Source organism: Chrysemys picta, chromosome 11 (genome assembly GCF_011386835.1).
Source record: "Chrysemys picta bellii isolate R12L10 chromosome 11, ASM1138683v2, whole genome shotgun sequence".
Taxonomy (NCBI): domain Eukaryota; kingdom Metazoa; phylum Chordata; order Testudines; family Emydidae; genus Chrysemys; species Chrysemys picta.
Genome location: NC_088801.1, coordinates 76,923,731 through 76,944,240, shown reverse-complemented (window position 1 = coordinate 76,944,240; position 20,510 = coordinate 76,923,731). Strand labels below are relative to the sequence as shown.

The 20,510-nt window shown below is 46.4% G+C and overlaps 1 protein-coding gene across 21 annotated transcripts in view; it reads right to left on the bottom strand.

Annotated features, from left to right (window-relative positions):
• PCNT (pericentrin) overlaps nucleotides 1-20,510 on the bottom strand; it is a 243,875-nt gene that overhangs the window by 67,738 nt on the left and 155,627 nt on the right. For 12 of the 21 annotated variants that reach the window (XM_065562243.1, XM_065562245.1, XM_065562257.1 and 9 more), the window contains 4 exons: nucleotides 16,976-17,146; nucleotides 15,119-15,268; nucleotides 5,780-5,950; nucleotides 700-1,851 (listed from right to left, as the gene is read on the bottom strand). In XM_065562243.1, the coding sequence (XP_065418315.1) occupies nucleotides 700-1,851; nucleotides 5,780-5,950; nucleotides 15,119-15,268; nucleotides 16,976-17,146 (1,644 nt within the window). The remainder of the gene's footprint in view (nucleotides 1-699; nucleotides 1,852-5,779; nucleotides 5,951-15,118; nucleotides 15,269-16,975; nucleotides 17,147-20,510) is intronic. The other 9 variants (XM_065562244.1, XM_065562247.1, XM_065562249.1 and 6 more) reach the window with 3 other exon arrangements.

Genomic DNA, 20,510 nt, shown 5'->3' with positions numbered 1-20,510 from the left:
TCCTGATACCACAAAGCACTCTTTGCTCTATTCCACCACCTTAGAGAAGCCTTAACCAGGCAGCAAATGTGCACATAACTGGCACCTGCAGGGCAAAGCAGAATATGCTCCAGAGAAGTGCTCTCCAGGTTAGGGCATCTAATGAAATCAACGGAGATCAAATGATCTTCTCTGATCAACTGATTCTACACAGAGGGGGGAAAAGGGAACCTTAGTGATAAGTGTCCTCACAATTTTTCAGCTGTGTCAAATTTTAGAGGTGAGCTACCAAAAATGTGGTTTTAAGTAGTTCTCCAAGAGTACCAGAAAACAAGTGTTCATTTATCACTGTTGATTTCCTTAGCTTATCTAGGTTGACACAATTTGTGCTCATGACATTTACCTTCACCCTTTCTTAAAATCCAGAATGGTGGAGGAAATCTACCAACATTGTAAATTTTATCCTAGTGAAAGCACCAAATATTTCAATCTACACGTTTTATGCAGTGACAGCCAACAGTCGCACTAGCATCACCACACCAGTGAATTTAATACTAGTTAGTGCCCAGTGTCAGAAGAAAATTTTTAACTTTACAAGTTAATAAGATCAGACAATAAATCTCTTTTAGACTTACCCAGAGAGATAAATACAAAATGTACTATATCAGAGCTGACTTAACTCTTCAACATTTAAAAAACGTTAAAAAAAATAATGCATACCAATTTATCACTTTGGGAAACTGAAGCTGCAAATGACTGATCAACATTTGCTCCTCTCTCTTCTCTCAATTTCTCCATTCCATTTGTATGAACCGGAACCTCTCTTTCTTGTTTTAAGACCGGTTTATGAAGTTTAGCTTCTTGATCATTACTTTGATTCTTTTCCTTGTAGGATGCCAGCTGTGAATAAAGGTCATCTCTTTCAGAGCGCAGGGCTTGGAGTTCTTTCAAAAACTCCTGGATCTGATCTTTCAATTTTATAGAATTTGCTTGAAGTTCATCTATTTCTCTCTGGTAAACTACTTCTTTCTGATTCAGTGTTTGAACCTTGAAATCAAGCCTGGAGATTTCCGACTGAAGGGTTTGAACTTCTTCAGCCTCAGTTTTCTGATGCAGATCCTTTTTTAACAGTTCATCTTCAAGTCTTGCAATCTTTTCTGCTAGGTGCTGTAATTCAGCTGCATCCACTACTCTCTGCTCTGCTACTGTCTTAATCTGCAGATCGCTCTCTAAAAGAGTTGCTTCTCTTGCTCTTAGTGTATCTTCAAGCTCTTGAATGCGAGAGGCCATGATCCCCATTTCACCATCTCTCTGAGAGAGGTGTGTTCTTAGAAGGCTGTACTCCTCCTGAAATGCATCATACTGTATTCTTAGGGATGTTAACTCTGCCAAGTGCTGCCTTGAAGACTCCTGCACATTTTGAAGATTTTGCTCTAAAATTTCCACCTCCATTTTAAACTGAGATTCCTTCTCTTCAAGCAGCTGCTGCAGGGCTTCTCTAGCAGTTGAGACAAGTTCTAATTCTTCCTGAAGCTCCTTCAGTTTGGAATGTAGCAATACAGTTTTCTTATTCTTATCTGAATGCTCCTGAAAATCTAGTGATCCTTTCTTCAACTCATTCTGAAGATTCTCTACCTGCTCCTCCAACCTAAGCACGTTACGGTTATCTTCGCTGTCACTAACTTCATGACACATGGGTCCAAGTTGTATCAGCTCCTTTTGAAGCTTCTCAATTACTCCATGAAGCTGCTCTACCTCTTCTGCTTTATCCCTATGCAGTCTTTCCTGGTCACCACGAAGGTGCTCGACGAGTAACCTGAGTTCATCGATTTCAGATTTTCCGTTTTCCACAACCTGAGAGAAAGAACAAGACTGAAATGCCAATGGTACACAGAGTAACTTCTGCTGAGGTATCAGAATTCCCACCACTTAAAAGTTCATTTACCAAAATAACATATGTGCAATTTCAGTTACTAGAAGGACCACATCTTCAAAGCAGCCAGTCAATAAAACAGATTTAATAAGGGCAAGGTTTGAAAACCTTACCTGGAGCCTGGTAGCTAAAACACTAACCTCATTAACAGACATGGAAAAAGCCCCCATTCCCAAGCACAGTCCAGAGATAGTTTCCTGGTGAGAAGGCCAGTACATCTAAGTCCCTCCCTCTCACAGCTGGAAAGAGTGGGACCTCTCAGTTTCCCCAAAGAATGCTGTCCATCGACCTGACTTGCAAGGACAACCCCATCCTGTCCCCCCAAAATGAAATCTTTCACAATAGCTTAATTATTAGTGTGCTCACTTTAGAAGTTCAATTTTCCTTCCCCTTCTTGCAGCTGAAAAAGATGGACTTTGAATAGCTAAATATTTATTTTAAGTATTAGCATACCCACATAACGTATACTATATAATTACATGCTACTCAGTAGTGTTTTGAAAGGGGTTTTTGTTACATGTATTTTCATTAAATTTTTAAAAATCAAATGTATTTTCAACAAATGCTTAACTCTAAGACTAAGAATTAAGCAGCTTCTCCTCTGAGCAGCATATGCCATAAGAGAGAGGGTACAAGTCATAGCAAAACTGAGAAACCCACATTTGGGAGGGGAAGCTACTCCCTAAACACCTCCACGTAGCCACCCGGCACTCTACTACAGCTTAAAATCAAAAGCTGAACTCTGTACTACCAGGATATTTTTGTCAGGGGGGCATTAAGGAGAAAGGGAACAACTGCTTAATGAACCATTTTCTCAAAGCAGCACAAGTCATAATGCAACCTTCTATGCAACAATTACACTCTACTGCAGGTTTTTCCAGATTATTGAGAAGACGTGGCAAGCTGTATTAACAGTAGCATAGGGACCTGGGGTGGAGGAAGAAGGGGAGTGATCTCTTTGTTAAGGCTGACACCCAGGGGGGTCTGAGTTTTCCCATGGGTCTTGTCCCATTCCAGGTTTTGGTGGTCATGTTCACCTAGCCATGCCCACACCTCTGTGAGAAGAGGATGGGTTGGAGCTATGCAACAACCTGAGCTGCAGAGATTTTCACAGAATTTCCTTTGAAATAAAAGAAAGAAATACATGGGTCTATGTCAGCAACCTGGTAAAATGGCAGCTAACTATTCATAATTCATTAGCTGAAGTGATTAGAGTTCAGTTCACCTTTAAATACCTCACTATTATCAAGAAAAAATGGTACACTAGGACACATTTTAAAAAGCAACGTCCTGATAACATGATTTGTGTGTGTGTGCGCGCTCCTCATTTTGAGCCTCCAAAACAGAAAATCACTCACAACTTTGGTCTTATGATAATATTGGGAACCTAGTTAGCAAGATGAGTGAATGAGTTTCATTGGGTATGCTCTCATTTATCCAAATGGCCTCAGGGACATCCAAAAGTTTTGGATAACTGAGTGACTGGCTAAATGGAAGTGCTATTTTGAGATGCAGTTTCACAACAGTTTATCAATGATCTGGATGATGGGATTAATTGCACACTCAGCTAGTTCGCAGATGACACTAAACTGGGGGGAGAGGTAAATACGCTGGAGGGTAGGAATAGGGTCCCGAGTGACCTAGACAAATTGGAGGATTGGGCCAAAGAAATCTGATGAAGTTCAAAAAGGACAAGTGCAGAGTCCTGCACTTAGGAAGGAAGAATCCCATGCACCACTACAGGCTGGGGACCGACTGGCTAACCAGAAGTTCTGTAGAAAAGGACCTGGGGATCACAGTGGACCTGAAGCTGGATATGAGTCAGCAGTGTGCCCTCATTGTCAAGAAGGCCCAACGGCACATTGGGCTGTATTAGTAGGAGCACTGCCAACAGATCGAGGGAAGTGATTATTCCCCTCTATTTGGCATTGGTGAAGCCACACCCAGAGTACTGAGTCCAGTTTTGGTCCCTCCACTACAGAAGGGATGTGGACAAATTGGAGTGAGTCCAGCAGAGGGCAAGGAAAATGATTAGGGGGCTGAGGCATATGACTTACGAGGAGAGGCTGAGGCAACTGGGGTTATTTAGTCTGCAGAAGAGAAGAGTGAGGGGGGATTTGATAGCAGCCTTCAACTACCTGAAAGGGGATTCCAAAAAGGATGGAGCTAGGCTGTTCTCAGTGGTGGCAGATGACAGAATAAGAAGCAATCGTCTCAAGTGGAGACATCTCAGCTGGATATTAGGAAACACTATTTCACTAGGAGGGTGGTGAAGCACTGGAATGGGTTATCTAGGGAGATGGTAGAATCTCCATCCTTTGAGGTTTTTAAGGCCCGGTTTGACAAAGCCTTTGCTGAGATGATTTAGTTGGTGTTGGTCCTGCTCTGAGCAGGGGGTTGGACTGGATGACCTCCTGAGGTCTCTTCCAACCCTAATCTTCTATGATTTTAACACAGTTTCCCCCCCCCCAACATTGTCCTTCAAAGCTGCTGTTGTAGCTGAATCAGGATCAGGTCTCACTAACTGCTCAGAACCCACCATATGAATACATAGTGCTAACAGGTGCAAAGAATTGAGAAGTTATTAGCATACGATTAACATAGGGAGACATGGGGGGGGACACTATGTATTTGGATACCTAGAATTCCTGGATAAAGGGAATTTGGATAAACTAGAATTATACTGTAATTAGTACTGTACGATTAAGTTTGTTATCCTTAGAGAAATTATTATTCTATAAACTATTATTTATCATTTCTATTATCGTAGCACCTAGAGGCGCTGGCTGGAGATCAGGACCCCACTGTGTTAGGCAATGCCACCATGTTCCCTTACAGAGGGCAGATTAGGCTGAAAGGGGGCAAATTTTGAATTACACGGAAAACGGTTAGGCTGTAGGGCAGAGTAAATATTATTTCTTTAAATTATTCTTTACTTTATTTTGATTTAATATTTTAAGAGACACCCAGCCCAGACTGACACCCATTAAATACAACCCATGACGATAAATAAAAGCAGCAGGAGGTCCCTCTCAAAAAGCAGCTTGTCAATCAAACAACAAAACAAAATATCCACAATAGCAAATCCCCACTTCCACCCAGTCTCACAAAGGATCCTTATAAATGACCCTTCCTCAATGTGGTCTTGCCTATTTTGTAGTTGTGTTACTGCATATGGCACACAAAAAACTTCAACAAAGACAGGAAATGACCAGAGAAGGATTACATAACACAAATAGTTAGAATTATGGTGGGATTTACATAATTGATTGATAAAATCAGGAATTCCTGCCCTGGAAATTAAAGGCACATCTGTTTTTTTTACCCCACTTGACAGTACATAACAAGAGAACACAAAATTAAAAGGGCAGTAAGTTAGAAATCAACAAAAGGAGATGTTTCTTTACCCCATTTATAATCACATAGTGGGACTGACGAGTACTGGAGGTCATGAAAGTGAATATTGTGCCTTGGTGTTTTTCCTAAATTTGATAATTGTGTGGATACTAATGTCTGTAGTTACACAAACCAAGGTAATAAAAGTAATCAAATCTCATGTTTCAGAGTTCAGACTCGTCCCTGGTAGGGACCAGAAAGGAGTTCTCCCACTCCTGCGCACAGCACAGTGCAACAGGCTGTAGGCTCTTTGCTTATTTTAAGGCTCCCTTTGTAGCACTAGCCATTCCCTAAGGAAGTAACTCAATATGGGAAACGGTTTCTCCTGAAGACAGTAACACTACTCACATGCTAATCTATTTTCTTGAGGCAAAACATCAGATCTATTCCACCTGTAATACCACACACACTCACACTGTAACACCACTGTTCCCCCATATTAAGCAACCAGTATCTCAAAAACATTCTCACCTTATTGTCTGTGGCACCGTCCAGTTCACGCTGGAGTCTCTCAATCTGCTCGTTCAAATGATCAATTTCTTGATTCTTTTCCTCAAGCAAAGCCTGTGGGAACTGCAAAACTGCTGATTCACTATTACCCACGTTCTGACTTTGCATCATGCGGAGTTTTGCTATGTCCTCCTGATTGAAAAAAGAAACAATCTGGATCATAAAAGGACTATCCATCCCCCTTATAATACGAAAGCAAAGCTGTGCTGATTTTTGTCAGTATTTGATTTTTAAGTCCTCAAAATAGTTAACACTATAAGGCACCCTCTTTCTGCTAAACTATTTTGATTACACCCTTACTACTGATAAATCTGTTTTCACCAATTCCCCTCCCTATTTCTCTCCCATGAGATTTTTTTTTTTTTTAAACTATGATTTCCATTGGATTTTTGAGTCCTGACTTCAATGGACTAAGTTACCAGGCTGAATTTTCCAGTTTTGAGGGAAAGTGTTGGACTATATAATTGCCCAACTGACTGCTGATCAATTCTATAACGTGGAATATTTATTTAACATGGCTGTACAGGTCGAGAAATGAAAGCTCACATTAAATGCATTTTTTTTAAAGAACAGAATAGAATTTCATCCGTTTAATAAATTCTATAGCCGTTTTACAAGAAATCAGCATTATAGTTATCAATGGTTCGCTGTCAAACTGGTAAGGTACATTTAGTGTGGTCCTGTAATCATAAGAACATAATAGTAGCCATACTGGGTCAGACCAAAGATCCATCTAGCCCAGTATCCTGTCTACCGACAGTGGCCAATGCCAGGTGCCCCAGAGGGAGTGAACTTAACAGGTAATGACCAAGTGATCTCTCTCTCCTGCCATCCATCTCCACCCTCTGACAAACAGAGGCTAGGGACACCATTCCTTACCCATCCTGGCTAATAGCCATTAATGGACTTAACCTCCATAAATTTATCTAGCTCTCTTTTAAAACCTGTGATAATCCTAGCCTTCACAACCTCCTCAGGCAAGGAGTTCCACAGGTTGACTGCGCGCTGTGTGAAGAACTTCCTTTTATTAGTTTTAAATCTGCTGCCTATTAATTTCATTTGGTGGCCCCTAGTTCTTAGAATCATAGAATATCAAGGTTGGAAGGGACCTCAGGAGGTCATCTAGTCCAACCCCCTGCTCAAGCAGGACCAATCTTATATTAAGGGAACAAGTAAAGGACAGTTACCTGTTCCATAACTGGCTTTCTTTGAGATGTGTTGCTCAGGTGTATTCCACAATAGGTGTGCGTGCTTGCCACGTGCACCGGTGCCAGAAGTTTTTCCCTTAGCAGTACCCGTAGTGGGGGAGCCCCGCTGCGACCCCTGGAGTGGCGCCTCTATATTGCGCTATAAAGGGGGCTGCGCGCTCCCCCCACCCTCAGTTCCTTCTTGCCAGACAACTCCGACAGAGGGGAAAGGAAGACGGGATGTGGAATACACCTGAGCAACACATCTCGAAGAACGCCAGTTACGGAACAGGTAACTGTCCTTTCTTCTTCGAGTGATTGCTCATGTGTATTCCACAGTAGGTGATTCCAAGCTATACCTGATGGAGGTGGGTAGGAATTTAAGGGTTACCAGGGCAGAGTACCGCCCTACCAAACCCGGCATCATCCCGCGTTTAGGAGACTATCGCATAGTGCGATGAAAAGGTATGGACAGAGGACCAAGTAGCAGTCCTGCAGATGTCCTGAATAGGGACATAAGCCATGTAGGCAGTGGATGAGGCCTGAGCCCTCGTCGAATGAGCCTTCACTATAGGAGGCGGGGGGAACCCCTGCCAGGTCTTAACAAGTGCGTATGCATGAGGTGATCCAGCGGGAGATCCGCTGGGTGGAGACCGGTCGCCCCCTCATACACTCGGCCGAAGCAATGAAAAGCTGAGGGGATTTTCGGAACGGCCTGGTTCGGTCTAAGTAAAAAGCCAGCGCTCTACGCACATCTAGTATGTGCAGGCGTCGTTCCTCATTGGAGGAATGGGGCTTAGGACAGAGGACTGGGAGGAAGATGTCCTGATCCATGTGAAAAGCCGAGACTACCTTCGGCAGAAAAGCTGGGTGCGGGCGGAGCTGGACCGTATCACTATGGAAGACCATATACGGGGGTTCAGAGGTCAGGGCCCTAAGCTCCGAGACCCGGCGGGCTGAGGTGATTGCTACCAGGAAGGCCACTTTACACGATAAGTGGGACCAAGAACACATTGCCAAGAGCTCAAAGGGAGGCCCTGTGAGGCGAGAAAGCACTAGGTTCAGGTCCCACAGTGGGACCGGGGGTCTAGCATAAGGGAATGCCCGATCCAGCCCTTTTAGGAACTGCGAGGTCATGTGGTGTGAAAACACCAAGTGGCCCTGCACCGGGGGCTGGAAAGCCGAAATGGCTGCCAGGTGTAACCTGACTGAGGAGGGCACCAGCCCTTGAGTCCTAAGGGACAGGAGGTAATCGAGGATGAGCTGGATAGATGCGGAGGAGGGGGAAGAACCCCTCTCCCTGGACCACCTGGAGAACCGATACCATTTGGCCAGGTAGATTTGACGTGTGGACGGTTTCCTGCTCTCAAGCAGGACTTGTCTAACATCCTGAGAACATCTCCCTTCCTCCTCATTCAACCACGGAGCAGCCACGCTGTCAAATGGAATGTGGCCAGGTGGGGGTGGAGGAGACATCCTCCCTCCTGGGAGAGGAAGTCCGGTCGAAGTGGCAGCCTGTGTGGGGGGGCCACTAAAAGCTGCAGGAGGGTCCCGTACCAATGTTGACGGGCCCAATCCGGGGCTATGAGGATAATCCGAGCCCCGTCTGCCTTTACCTTCTGTAGGACCCTGCCTATCGGGGGAAGGGCGGGAAGGCGTAGAACAGGCAGCCGGACCATGGGATTAGGAACGCGTCCAATATCGCCCCTTCGCCCTCTCCCGCTCTGGAGCAGAATCATGGGCACAGGTGATTCTGGACGGTGGCGAACAGATCCACCTGGGGAGTGCCCCACTCTAGGAAGAGCTGCCTGGCCACCTCCCTGTGTAGAGACCACTCGTGTTGTCGGGAGAAGAACCTGCTTAGGCGATCCGCTCCCCCACCCTCAGTTCCTTCTTGCCAGACAACTCCGACAGAGGGGAAGGAGGGTGGGATGTGGAATAGACATGAGCAACACATCTCCAAGAACACCAGTTACAGAAAAGGTAACTGTCTTTTCTTCAAGTGATTGCTCATGTGTATTCCAAGCTATATCTGTTGGAGGTGGGTAGGAGTTCACAAGTTCCCAGGATGGAGCACAGCCTTGCCAAACCCGGCATCATCCCTGGTTTGGGAGACGATCGCATAGTGTGAGGTGAACGTGTGAACCGACGACCATGTGGCGGCCCTACAAACATCCTGGATGGGGACGTGGGCCACGAAGGCAGCCAATGAGGCCTGTGTTCAGGTCGAGTGTGCCCTCACAATAGGTGGTAAGGGAACGCCCGCCAGCTCATAACAGGAACGGATGCACGAAGTGATCCATTTGGAAAGCCGCTGAGTGGAAATCGGCTGGCCCCTCGAGCACTCAGCCGAGGCAACAAACAGTTGCAAGGACTTTCTGAACGGCTTAATCCACTCAAGGTAGAAAGCCAGAGCCTGCCGCACGTCAAGCATGTGGAGGCGGCGCTCCTCACTGGATGCGTGAGGCTTGGGGCAGAGGACCGGTAGAAAAATGTCCTGACTCATGTGGTAGGCAGAGACCACCTTCTGGAGGAACGTGGGGTGTGGGCGGAGCTGGACCTTGTCCTTATGAAAGACCGTATACAGTGGCTCGGAGGTCAGGGCCCTGAGCTCTGAGACTCGCCGGGTCAACGTGATTGCAACCAGAAAGGCCACCTTCCACGAGAGGTAAGACCAGGAGCACGTGGCCAGTGGTTCAAACGGAGGCCCCATGAGATGAGCCAACACCAGGTTTAGGTCCCACTGTGGAACCGGGGGTCTAGAATACGGGAAAAGACGGTCTAGACCCTTAAGGAACCGGCCAGTCATAGCATGGGAAAACACCGTGTGTCCTTGCACTGGCGGATGGAAGGCTGATATGGCCGCCAGGTGCACCTTGACGGACGAGGGCGTCAGGCCCTGGGCCCTCAGGTGGAGGAGGTAATCAAGGATAAGCTGGATCGGGTTGGTCACCGGGGAGACACCCTAGAAAACCGGGACCACTTCGCCAAATAAGCGCGGCGAGTGGAGGGCTGTCTACTTTCGAGGAGGACGCGCTGAACTTGCTCTGAGCACGTCCTTTCCTCTCCACCTAACCATTGAGCAGCCACGCCGTAAGGTGAAGCCACTAGGTTAATGTGGAGGAGGCGGCCTGGTCCTGTGAGAGCAGGTCCGGGCGGAGCGGCAACGGCCACGGTGGAGCTACTGCTAGGCCCTTAGGGTCCCGCACCAATACTGCCTGGGCCACGCCAGGGCAATCAGGAAGACTCAGGCCTTGTCCGACTTTATCTTCTCCAGGACCCTGCTGATCAGAGGGAACGGGGGGAAGGCGTAGAGAGGCCGGCCTGATCAGGACAGGAGAAAGGCATCGGAGACTGCGCTCCTCCCCAGACCTCCCTGGAGCAGAACCGGGGGCACTGCCTGTTCTACCAAGTCGTGAATAGGTCCACCTGGGGAGTTCCCCACCTTCGGAAGATCTGGTGGGCCACTTCCAGGTGGAGGGACCACTCGTGTTGCGAGGAGAAGTCCCTGCTCAAGTGATCCGCCCTCTCACTGCGGGCGCCCGGTAAGTGGAAGGCCTTCAGGTGGATGTCGTATGCTATACAGAAGTCCTGCAGCCTGAGGGCTTCGAGGCAGAGGGCAGAAGAGCGGGCCCTGCCTTGCCTGTTGATATAGAACATCGAGGCCATGTTGTCCGTGAGGACCCCGATTACCTTGCCCTCCAGGTGCGAGCAGAAGGCCATACACGCCAGCCGCGCCGCTCTGAACTCCTTGATGTTTATGGGTAGGGGCAGGTCCTGAGCCGACCACAGGCCTTGGGTCTGAAAGCTCCCCACATGGGCCCCGCAACCCAGGTCCGACGCATTGGACACCAGCTCCAGCGACGGAGCCCTGTCCCTGAATGGGACCCCTTGGAGCATGTTGTTCGGGGTGGACCACCATCACAGGGAGGTAATCACAGCATCCGGCACAGTGAGGACCTTGTCCATCCTGTCTGTGGCCTGGGAGAAATTCAAGGCCAACCAGAGCTGGAGGGGCCTCATTCTGAGTCTGGCGTGACAGACCACATACGTGCACGCCGACATATGACCCAAGAGCTGCAGGCAAACCCTGGCTGTTATCACCGGGAACCTTGTGACTGAGTCGGTGAGACCTTTCAGGGTCTCAAACCTGTCTGGCGGGAAAGAGGCCGTGGCCGACATGCACCCAGGAGCACCCCGATAAACTCTATGTGTTGGACTGGGACTAACGTGGACTTGGTGTTGTTTACCAGTAGGCCCAAGACCGTGCACATCGTCAGGAGGAGTGTCACATGATCTCTCACCTGCGACCTGGAGGTGCCCTTGACAAGCCAATCGTCCAGATAGGGAAATATCTGTACCCCCGCCATCTGAGGTAGGCCACTACCACCGACATGCATGTTGTAAACACTCTGGGGGCAGTGGACAGTCCAAACAGGAGGACTGTAAAATGGTAATGATTCTGTTCCACAACAAAATGGAGGAAGTGCCTGTGCCCCTTGAATATGTTGATGTGGAAGTACACATCCTGTAGATCAAGGGCAGGGTACCAGTCCCCGGGATCCAGGGAGGGGATGATGGAGGCCAGGGAGACCATGCGGAACTTGAGCTTCACCATGTACTGGTTCAGACCCCATAGGTCCAGTACGGGCCTGAGACCCTCTTTGGCCTTCGGGATAAGGAAATAACGGAAGTAGTACCCCTTTCCCATGAACTCCTCGGGCACCACCTCTATCACTCCCAGTCATAGGAGCCACCCCACCTCGTGCTCGAGCAGAGCTTCGTGCGAGGGGTCTCCCAGGAGGGACGGGGGGTGGTTGGGCGGGGAGGAGGTAAACTAGAGGGTGTAACCGCAGGAGATGGTGTTGAGGACCCATCGGTCCAAAGTGAGCCGAGACCATTCTGGAAGGAAAGCACACAACCGGTTGGAGAAGGGAAGCTTTACTGGGGTTGGATCTCTGATGAGGACTGGCAGGTTGCCCCCGAGCATCCCGTCAAAATCGCCTTTTCCCCGCCTGCTTGCCCTTGGAGGGTCCAGACTCGGGGGCAGGCTGAGACTGCCTGTGAGGGCGTCTCTTATACTCCCATTGCTTCTTATGGGCGGTCTCGTACTTCGGGAGGGTGGCTGGGGTTGGAGTCTGCTGCGGCTTGCGGAGCCCGGACATAGAAACCCAGGGTCGGGAGGGTCGTGTAGGAGTCCTTCATGCCTTGCAGTCTTGTATTTGTTTCCTCTGCAAACAGAGCTTTCCCATCAAACGGGAGATCCTGCATGGAAGATTGTGCCTTGCTGGAGAGCAGGAACCATGACGCCCGTCTCATGGACACCACAGAGGCCATTGAACATGCGGCTGTCCACAACATTTGAGGCAGCCTGCAGGGAAGCCCGAGCTGCCGCTGCCCCTTCCTCCACCAGTGCCCAGAGCTCCTTATCGCACTCCTGGAGGGAGACCTCAGATTTAGGCAGAGCCCCGCAGATTAAATTCGTACCGACCCAAGAGGGCCTGATGGTTTGCCATTAGTAACTGGAAACTCAAAGACGAATAAATTTTTCTTCCGAAAGAGTCCAGCCTCCAAGAGTCTTTGTTCTTTGGGGTTGGGGCTGGCTGACCCTGTCGTTCCCTGTGGCTGACCGACTCAACCACCAGGGAGTTAGGCGCCGGGTGGGTATATAGATACTCATGCCCTTTAGTGGGTACAAAGTACACCTCTACCCCTATATAACATGATCCGATATAACACGAATTCGGATATAACGCAGTAAAGCAGCGCTCCGGGGGGGCGGGGCTGCGCACTCTGGCAGATCAAAGCAAGTTCGATACAACGCGGTTTCACCTATAACGCAGTAAGATTTGTTGGCTCCTGAAGACAGCGTTATACCAGGGTAGAGGTGTTCTTGCGTTTTGCCTTTTTTGATATGGGGGCCACAAGGCATTTGAAATTTTAGCCACCCCTTCATGGAGCGGCAAGGCCACCCTACCCGGTGCTGATGGGGACAACACGTTGAACAGGGAGTCCGAGGGCTCCTCCATCTCCTCTGCCTGGAGATGGAGGTTTGCTGCCACCCTCTTTAAGAGCTCTTGGTGGGCCCTGAAGTCCTCCTGCGGGATGGAGGGGGGGGGGCCACAATTGCCACCTCTGGGCAGGGCGAAGAAGCCAGTGTGATGTTTTGGGTGTTGGCGACACCAGAGGATCCACCACCTGGTCGGCCTCTGGGCAGGGTACCAAGGACGAGCGGGCAGGGTACCAAGGACGAGCGTCCCACCAACTTCTTTGTCGGGGTTCTAGAGAGGGAGGCTGACGGTGCTTCTGAAGCTCCGGCCACTGAGTGAGCTCCCACCGGGGGCTGCGCCGGAGACCAAGGTGCCCACTGGTACCACCGGGCAGGCCACGACGCTTGGTGCCACTGCACCTGCTGTAGCACCGGCAGGGCCGGCTGCCCAGGTTGGCAGCCTACGAATGGAGACCAGGCTGGCATAGGATCCACTGCTGTCTCTCAACCAGGACGAGCGGCGGTGCCGGGATCTGCGATGGTCACGGAACCGCGATCTCGACGTAGAGGACCGGTACCGACGGTAATAGCTGCTCCGCGAACGGCCTCAACGGGCGGACCCGCGCCGGCGAGGCAACGACGATCGATGCCCGGGGCTGCGGTGCCTTGGTGGAGACTTGGAGCAGGAGCCCGAGCGGGAATGGCGTCGATGATCGTGCCTTGACCAACTGCGGTACCCTCTCCGGGACAAGGACCGACGACGATGTCCGCTGTGGTCCTGTCGATATACGCTTTCTGAGAAGGACTGGTGCTGTGAGTCGTTGGCGTCGAGGGCAATCCACATGGACTCTGCTCCGAGCAGATGCTGGGCGGTGATCGACATCGGGAACGTTCCCTCGACTGAGACCGGTACCGAGCTGGGGGCGACTGTGGAGATCCCAGCGGAGGCTTGCCTCTGGAGCGTCAGGCTGAAATCGGCGGCGCTCCGGGCACCGGCATGGACAAGACGTCCCGGGCCACCTGCAGGGCTTCGGGCGTGGACGGCATCCAGACATCCAGAGAGGCCTGTTCCGAAGGGGCCGGGCTACTCCGCTCTACATGAGTCGGAGGCCTAGGGCCCGGTGGGGATCGAGGACTGCCCGACATGGGCCTAGCCTCTGTCCCAGACTTCCCACGGTGCCGCTGCAAAGAGGGAGTCTTCTTGGTGTGCCCCGTGGACGGGGAGCAGTTCCGACTGGTCGATGGCACCGGCGGATCACCGCGTACCGACACCGCGGTGCCCGGGTCCTGCCTCAAAGCGGTGTGCCGGAGTCGGGATCAGCACCGACTCCATCAGAATGGCTCGAAGCCTAATGTCCCTTTCTCTTTTGGTCCGAGGCTTAAACGATTTGCATATCTTGCACCTCTCGCTGATATGGGTTTCTCCCAAGCAGCACAGTCTGTGTGCGGGTTGCTTCTTGGGATACAAGAACTGCATGACTTAAATCTCGGGGCATGCCCTGGCCCGGGCTCACTCACTAACTAAACTAAGTACACTAACTAACTACAGGTACTAAACAAACAAACAGTTCTGGGGACAAGCTACAGCAAAGCTGGAGCAGAGCACTTCCAATACACCTTCACTGGCGGCAAGAAGGAACTCGGGGGTGGGGGGGGAAGAGCGTGCAGCTCCTCTTATGCCGCGCCAGGCAGGTGCCACTCCAGGGGTCACAGGGGGCGCTCCCCCCTTCGGGTACTGCTAGGGGAAAAACTTCTGGCACCGGTGCACATGGCGAGCACGCACACCTATTGTGGAATACACATGAGCAATCACTCGAAGAACAACAGTAGATTCCTTTTAAAACTAGAGGCAAACTAGATACAAAAGTTACTAAAATTATTAAACCAAAAAAAGGTTATAAAACACTGAATCCTTCAAAGACAAGCATCTCTAAGGAACCATAGTAAAACCTGCTGAGGGCGACCACTCACGGAAGTTCGCAAAAGTGGTCTTTTGTAAGAGGTGGTCTCTCTTCAAAGGTTTGTACACCGGAGAGTGGTGATGTTCCCTGGCCTCTGCAAGAAGTTGCTCATGACAGGTGGTCTCTAAGGCAGGTTAGAGTAAAGTTAAATGGCTCAACATACCTTCAGATGAGCATTCTCTATTTGAAGCTGGCCGATGCCAGCGGTAAGGTTTTTTTGCATCTCTAACTGCAAGTTCAGCCGCAAGATTTCCTCATTTTTATTGATTAAGTTCTCTTTAAACTGTTCTAGTTGCTCTAACAAACTCAGGATCTAAAACACAGGAAAACATCGTTTTGGTAGGCGCCTTTATTTAAACAAAAATTGATTACATTGGTTCTTCACATTACTTTATGAAGAATAAGTAACTACAGCCAATTCCATTGCTACAAAACTGTCTAAATAGAACACACACAAATATAGTATTAGAGACAAAAGGGAGAGGAAGAATCCAGTGTCCTAATATCCAGACTGGGATCAAACTTCCAAATTCTAATCTCAGTTTAGAAACTACCACAGTCATTGTGTGTAAATCACCTAACCCTTGACTTCACCTTTCCTTCTGTAAAATGAGGATTCTTCTACTACATACTTAGCCATCATTCAAGAGCCTACAAACTTGGCAGGGACAAACACAGAGCTCAGAAGCACTGTATGGCCTGTGTCTGTTGAGCTTCTAAACTTTGTAACTGTCTTTATGTATGTCTATATGCTCTAGGAATGAATTTGGGGACAGTCTATGGCCTGTGTTATACAGGAGGTCAGACTAGATGATGCCAATGGTCCATTCTGGTCTTGGAATCTACGAGGATGTCAAAAGCAACACACTAGTTGGACCTGTTGGGGGGCATGGAGTGAACAGAACCGAGACTTGGTTTTGTCTATGGGGACGAGTGGCACTGCGAAATTGGAGATAGTGGGCAATTCAGCACTTCATTTTCAAAGTATTACCATTCCAAACTGTCCATATAGAAGTTTTCCTGTATGAAGTGTGCTTACATATAAAATGTTCCCTGTCAAAATTCTCATGTAAGAATTTAAACAACCAAAGAGTGCTTTGGTATCTACACATTTTAAAGACAATGCCACAATAAAACATTTTAGATATGAAACCAAGAAGGAATGACAAATGCTAATAGGTTTGTTTGTGAAAAAGTAGCTAATGCATGGGATTTTAAGCATATTTAAACATGAAAAATTTGAAGAAGTGAGCCATTTTCAAGTTAGAGACCCAAAAAGCTTAGAAATCTTTTAAGATGGTTATTTTAAAATTGCTATGATTTGTGTCTGGCACATGGGACAGGCACTTTTTTTGTACTGTAAATCAAAATGCATACATTTTGTGTTAAGAATAGCTTATATAATAATAAAGCCTGTTTCTTATGTAGTGCTTTTCCTCAGCAGATTTCAAAGCACTTTGCAATTTTGAATGTATTTATCCTCAGCTCCCGTGCGCGATAGGGAAGCATTATCAGCCCATTTTTAAAGATGGGGAACTGAGGCCCAGAGAGGCTCAGTGACTTATCACTAGAGTTATGCTACTCTGGCCTCCAAGCATAGTATTGGGCATTTTCTGCAATGAATTGTGGAACTGAGAAACTGCAGGGAGAGACCTGAATAGAGGTTCAATTTCTGAGTATCCCTGTCCAAAAATGCTTGCCTAGGCAATATACAGCCAAATAAAAGTTGGGGGGGAGAAAGAGAGAGTGAAATGTGATCGCCAAAAAGGAGCCATAATTTAGATAGTCGAGGTTAGGCCTAATTCTTGGTCTAGTGATCATTAATAATAATCAAGGTCAGGAACATACAGAAACAGTAAAAGAACAAAAATGGAGATATGCCCAGTGACGTACAGTTGATGTAAGAATTATCAATTTCCTGATTTTTAATGGATTAAATTCTTAGACATAGTTTTACATAAAAGTGTTCTTTATTCTCAGATTCTAGATATAGCAACTGAAATGTTAGTTTCAGATTTACCTCTCTCTCTTTCATTAGGAGTGCCTCCTGCTCTGCCTGTAATTGTTCCTTTAGCCCATGATCAGAACTGCCTTCAGAAGGTACTCTGTGCCTGGCTTCATCCAGTTTAGACTGCAGGGCAGAGATCTGGATCAAATTATTGTATTGCTGCTGTTGCAATGCCTCTTTATCCTGCAAAACATGGATTTGAGTGTTAAGAACAATTATAATTATTAAACAGAACAATCCTGTCAAAAACACTATCTTCTAAAAACGCTACAATGAACAAGCACATAACCAAACAGATCTTTAAAAACATGCAAATTCAAAAGTGGTGTCTAGATATGCATCCAAAAACGTAAGGAGGTAAATTTAAAAGCCAAGCTGAGTCTGTTTTGAAAATTTTGCCCTCAGTGGTTTATAGATTAATAGATTCCAAGGCCAGAAGCAACCATTGTGCATATCAGTCTCACTTCCTGTATAACACAGGCCATAGAAATTCCCCAAATTAATTCCTAGGATATCTTTTAGAGAAATATCCAATCTTGTTTTAAAAATCGTTAGTGATAGAAAATCCACGACAACCCTGGGTAAATTGTTCTAATTGTTAATTATTCTTACCATTAAAAAATTATACCTTATTTCCAGTCTAAATTTGTCTAGTTTCCAGTCACTGGCTCGTGGACCTTTCTCTGCTAGATTTAAAAGTCCATTACTAAATATTTGTTCCTCGTGTAGATACTTATCGGTGATAATTACGTCATTCCTTAAACTTTTCTTTGTTGAGTTAAATAGATTGAACTCTTTAAGTCTATCACTATCATCTTTTCTAATCCTTTAATCATTCTCGTGCCTCTTCTTTGAACACTTTCCAGTTTGTCAACATCCTTCTTGAATTTTGGGCACTGGAACTGGGCACAGTATTCCAGCACCAGTCGCACCAATGCCACAGTGCCCAATACAGAAGTAAAATAACCCCTCTGCTCCTATTCAACTCCTACTCAAGCTTCCCCTCTTAATGGATCCCAGAATTTTATTAGCTCTTTTGGTCACAGTGTTGTACCAGGAGCTCATGTTCAGTTGATTATCCACCACAATTCCCCAAGCTTCTTCCGTCACTGCTTCCCAGGACAGAGTCCCCAATATTCCAAGTCTGGCCGACATTCTTTATTCCTAGATGTACATATTTACATTTAGTTGTATTAAAACACAATGTATGCTTCCACCCAGTTTACCTAGCTATCCAGACTGTTTTGAAACAATGACCTGTCCTCTTCATCGCTCCCCCAATTTGTGTGTCATTTGCAAACTTTATCAATGATGATTTTATGCTTTCTTACAGGTCACTGATACAAATATTATATGGAGTAGGGCCAAGAACTGATCCATGTGAGACACCATTGAAAAAACACCCGCTTGAGGATGATTCCCTGTTTAAAATCACATTTTGAGACCTATTATTTAGCCAGTTTTTAATCCATTTAATGGGTGCCAGGTTAATTTTATATCATTCTAGTTTTTTCATCAAAATGTTGTGCGGTACCAGGTCAAATGTCTTATAGAAGTTTAAGTATATAACATCAACACTATTATCTTTATCTACCAAACTTGTAACCTCATATTAAAAAAAAAAAAAAAAAAAAAAAACCAAATTAGTTTGACAGGATCTATTTCCCATAAACTCATGTTGATTTGCATTAATTACATTAACCGCCTTTATTTAGTTATTGAGTTCTTCATCCATTATCTTGCCCAGGATCGATGTCAGGTTGACGGCCTATAATTACCCATTTATCCTTTTTAAAAACTGGTACAACATTAGCTTTCTTCCAGCCTTAGGGAACTTCCCCAATGGGCCAAGACTGATTGAAAATCAACATTACAGTTAGCTCCTCAGCCAGCTCATTTAAAACTCTTATTAGTTATCTGCACCTGCTGATTTAAATATGTCTCAATACCTTCTACAGTACTAGACAACTCAATTTTTGACTACCCTAAAAGATGTTATTCTTATGTCACAGTTGCATCTGTGCTCCACTACTCTATTTATTGTTGGTAGCACTTTTATTTGCAGAGGTGAAGTGGCTTTAAGAAACAGAGGTTATTTTTCCAGGTGTCGCTGACTTTGAAAGTTTAAATGAGGCTATGGGAGAACAAAGTAAGTTGTAATGTCAATAAATCTTAAGTTACTAGCTGAAATGACAACACAACGAACCTGTTTTAACAAAGTATTAGATTGTTTTTGCTATACCAGTCAAGTTGACAAGCTACAGTAGGCTTTTTCTGGTCTTGTTTTTTTTCTTGGAGTTTTCCTTTTAGCCTTAATCTGGTTAATCTCTCTCAATTATTCTTCTCAGGCAAAGGTATTTTCATTAGGGAGTACAGGTTCCAGAACTACTATCAGATACCATTTGTATTCAATATATGTTACAAGGGGAACTGAAGAGGAGACTTCAGACGGAAGCAATCTGTCTTTGGCTGAGCATGCCCATTCCCTCTCTTACAGATCTAGTGTACCAGTGCCTCGATGCACGTAGTTCTAACAAAGGAGTGACATTAACTTCTTTATATAATTTGATGAAAACTATGATAATAAAGGTAACATTATGAGGCTCTCTTTCCTCATTCTGAAAAGCTTCAAGAACCAGAAGAAACTGAAAAAAATTATTCAGATCCTACCGAGGAACAAGTCCAGACAAAATGTGACATACAAAGTTGTTTAACAACATTTTACACTATACTACATGATAGTATGCTCCTAGTATAGTCAAGATTTCTAAAAACAGGCACCTAAAGATAAGTTCTTGAGTCTTTATGCAGGTGCATAAATAAGTGTCCCAATTTTCAACTTCTCAACACCCAATAGTTCCCACTGGCACACAGACCAGCTCAGGAAGAGCATTCCATGCATGCACTTATAGGACAACAATAAATGGGCATCAAGATGATGTCGCCCACAGCTGACATAACTGGTGAGGTGGGAAGGGTAGAGCATGATACAAGAAAAGATTTCCTAATTAACTACATACGGATCACTTGGTAACTAGGGCACCTAGTGTGGCAATGGGGTTCTCTCTCATCGGGTGAAACCCCAAAATCTTCAGGCCATTACACAAAGTCCGTGTCACAGGTATGATAAACTACTCAATAAACTCCCTACTGACATAGTACAGAAGGACAGAAAACAATTCTACTTTAGCTCTAGGTATGCCCATGTTCTTGCCCATATGTAAGAACGCTAAAATAAGAAATTATATGCACCAGTCTGAAGTTTATCTTGATCACTGGCAAAAAGTCTCCACCAATAATGTGCAACAGATTCCTTTGGAATATAAATTATATGACTTAAAAGTTCTTCATACTCATTGGATAATAAGGTTACTATAGTGTCTTAATCAGCACAATTCCACATTTAAGATTAGGTTTCTCATAACATTCTATTATTGCCATGGTGATCTAGTTAAAGGCCAAACACAAGTGAAATAATAGATTTATTCAGAGTATAACATTTGTAAAAACTACTGTTGTATACACATAGGTGTAGTTCTAGTCCTAC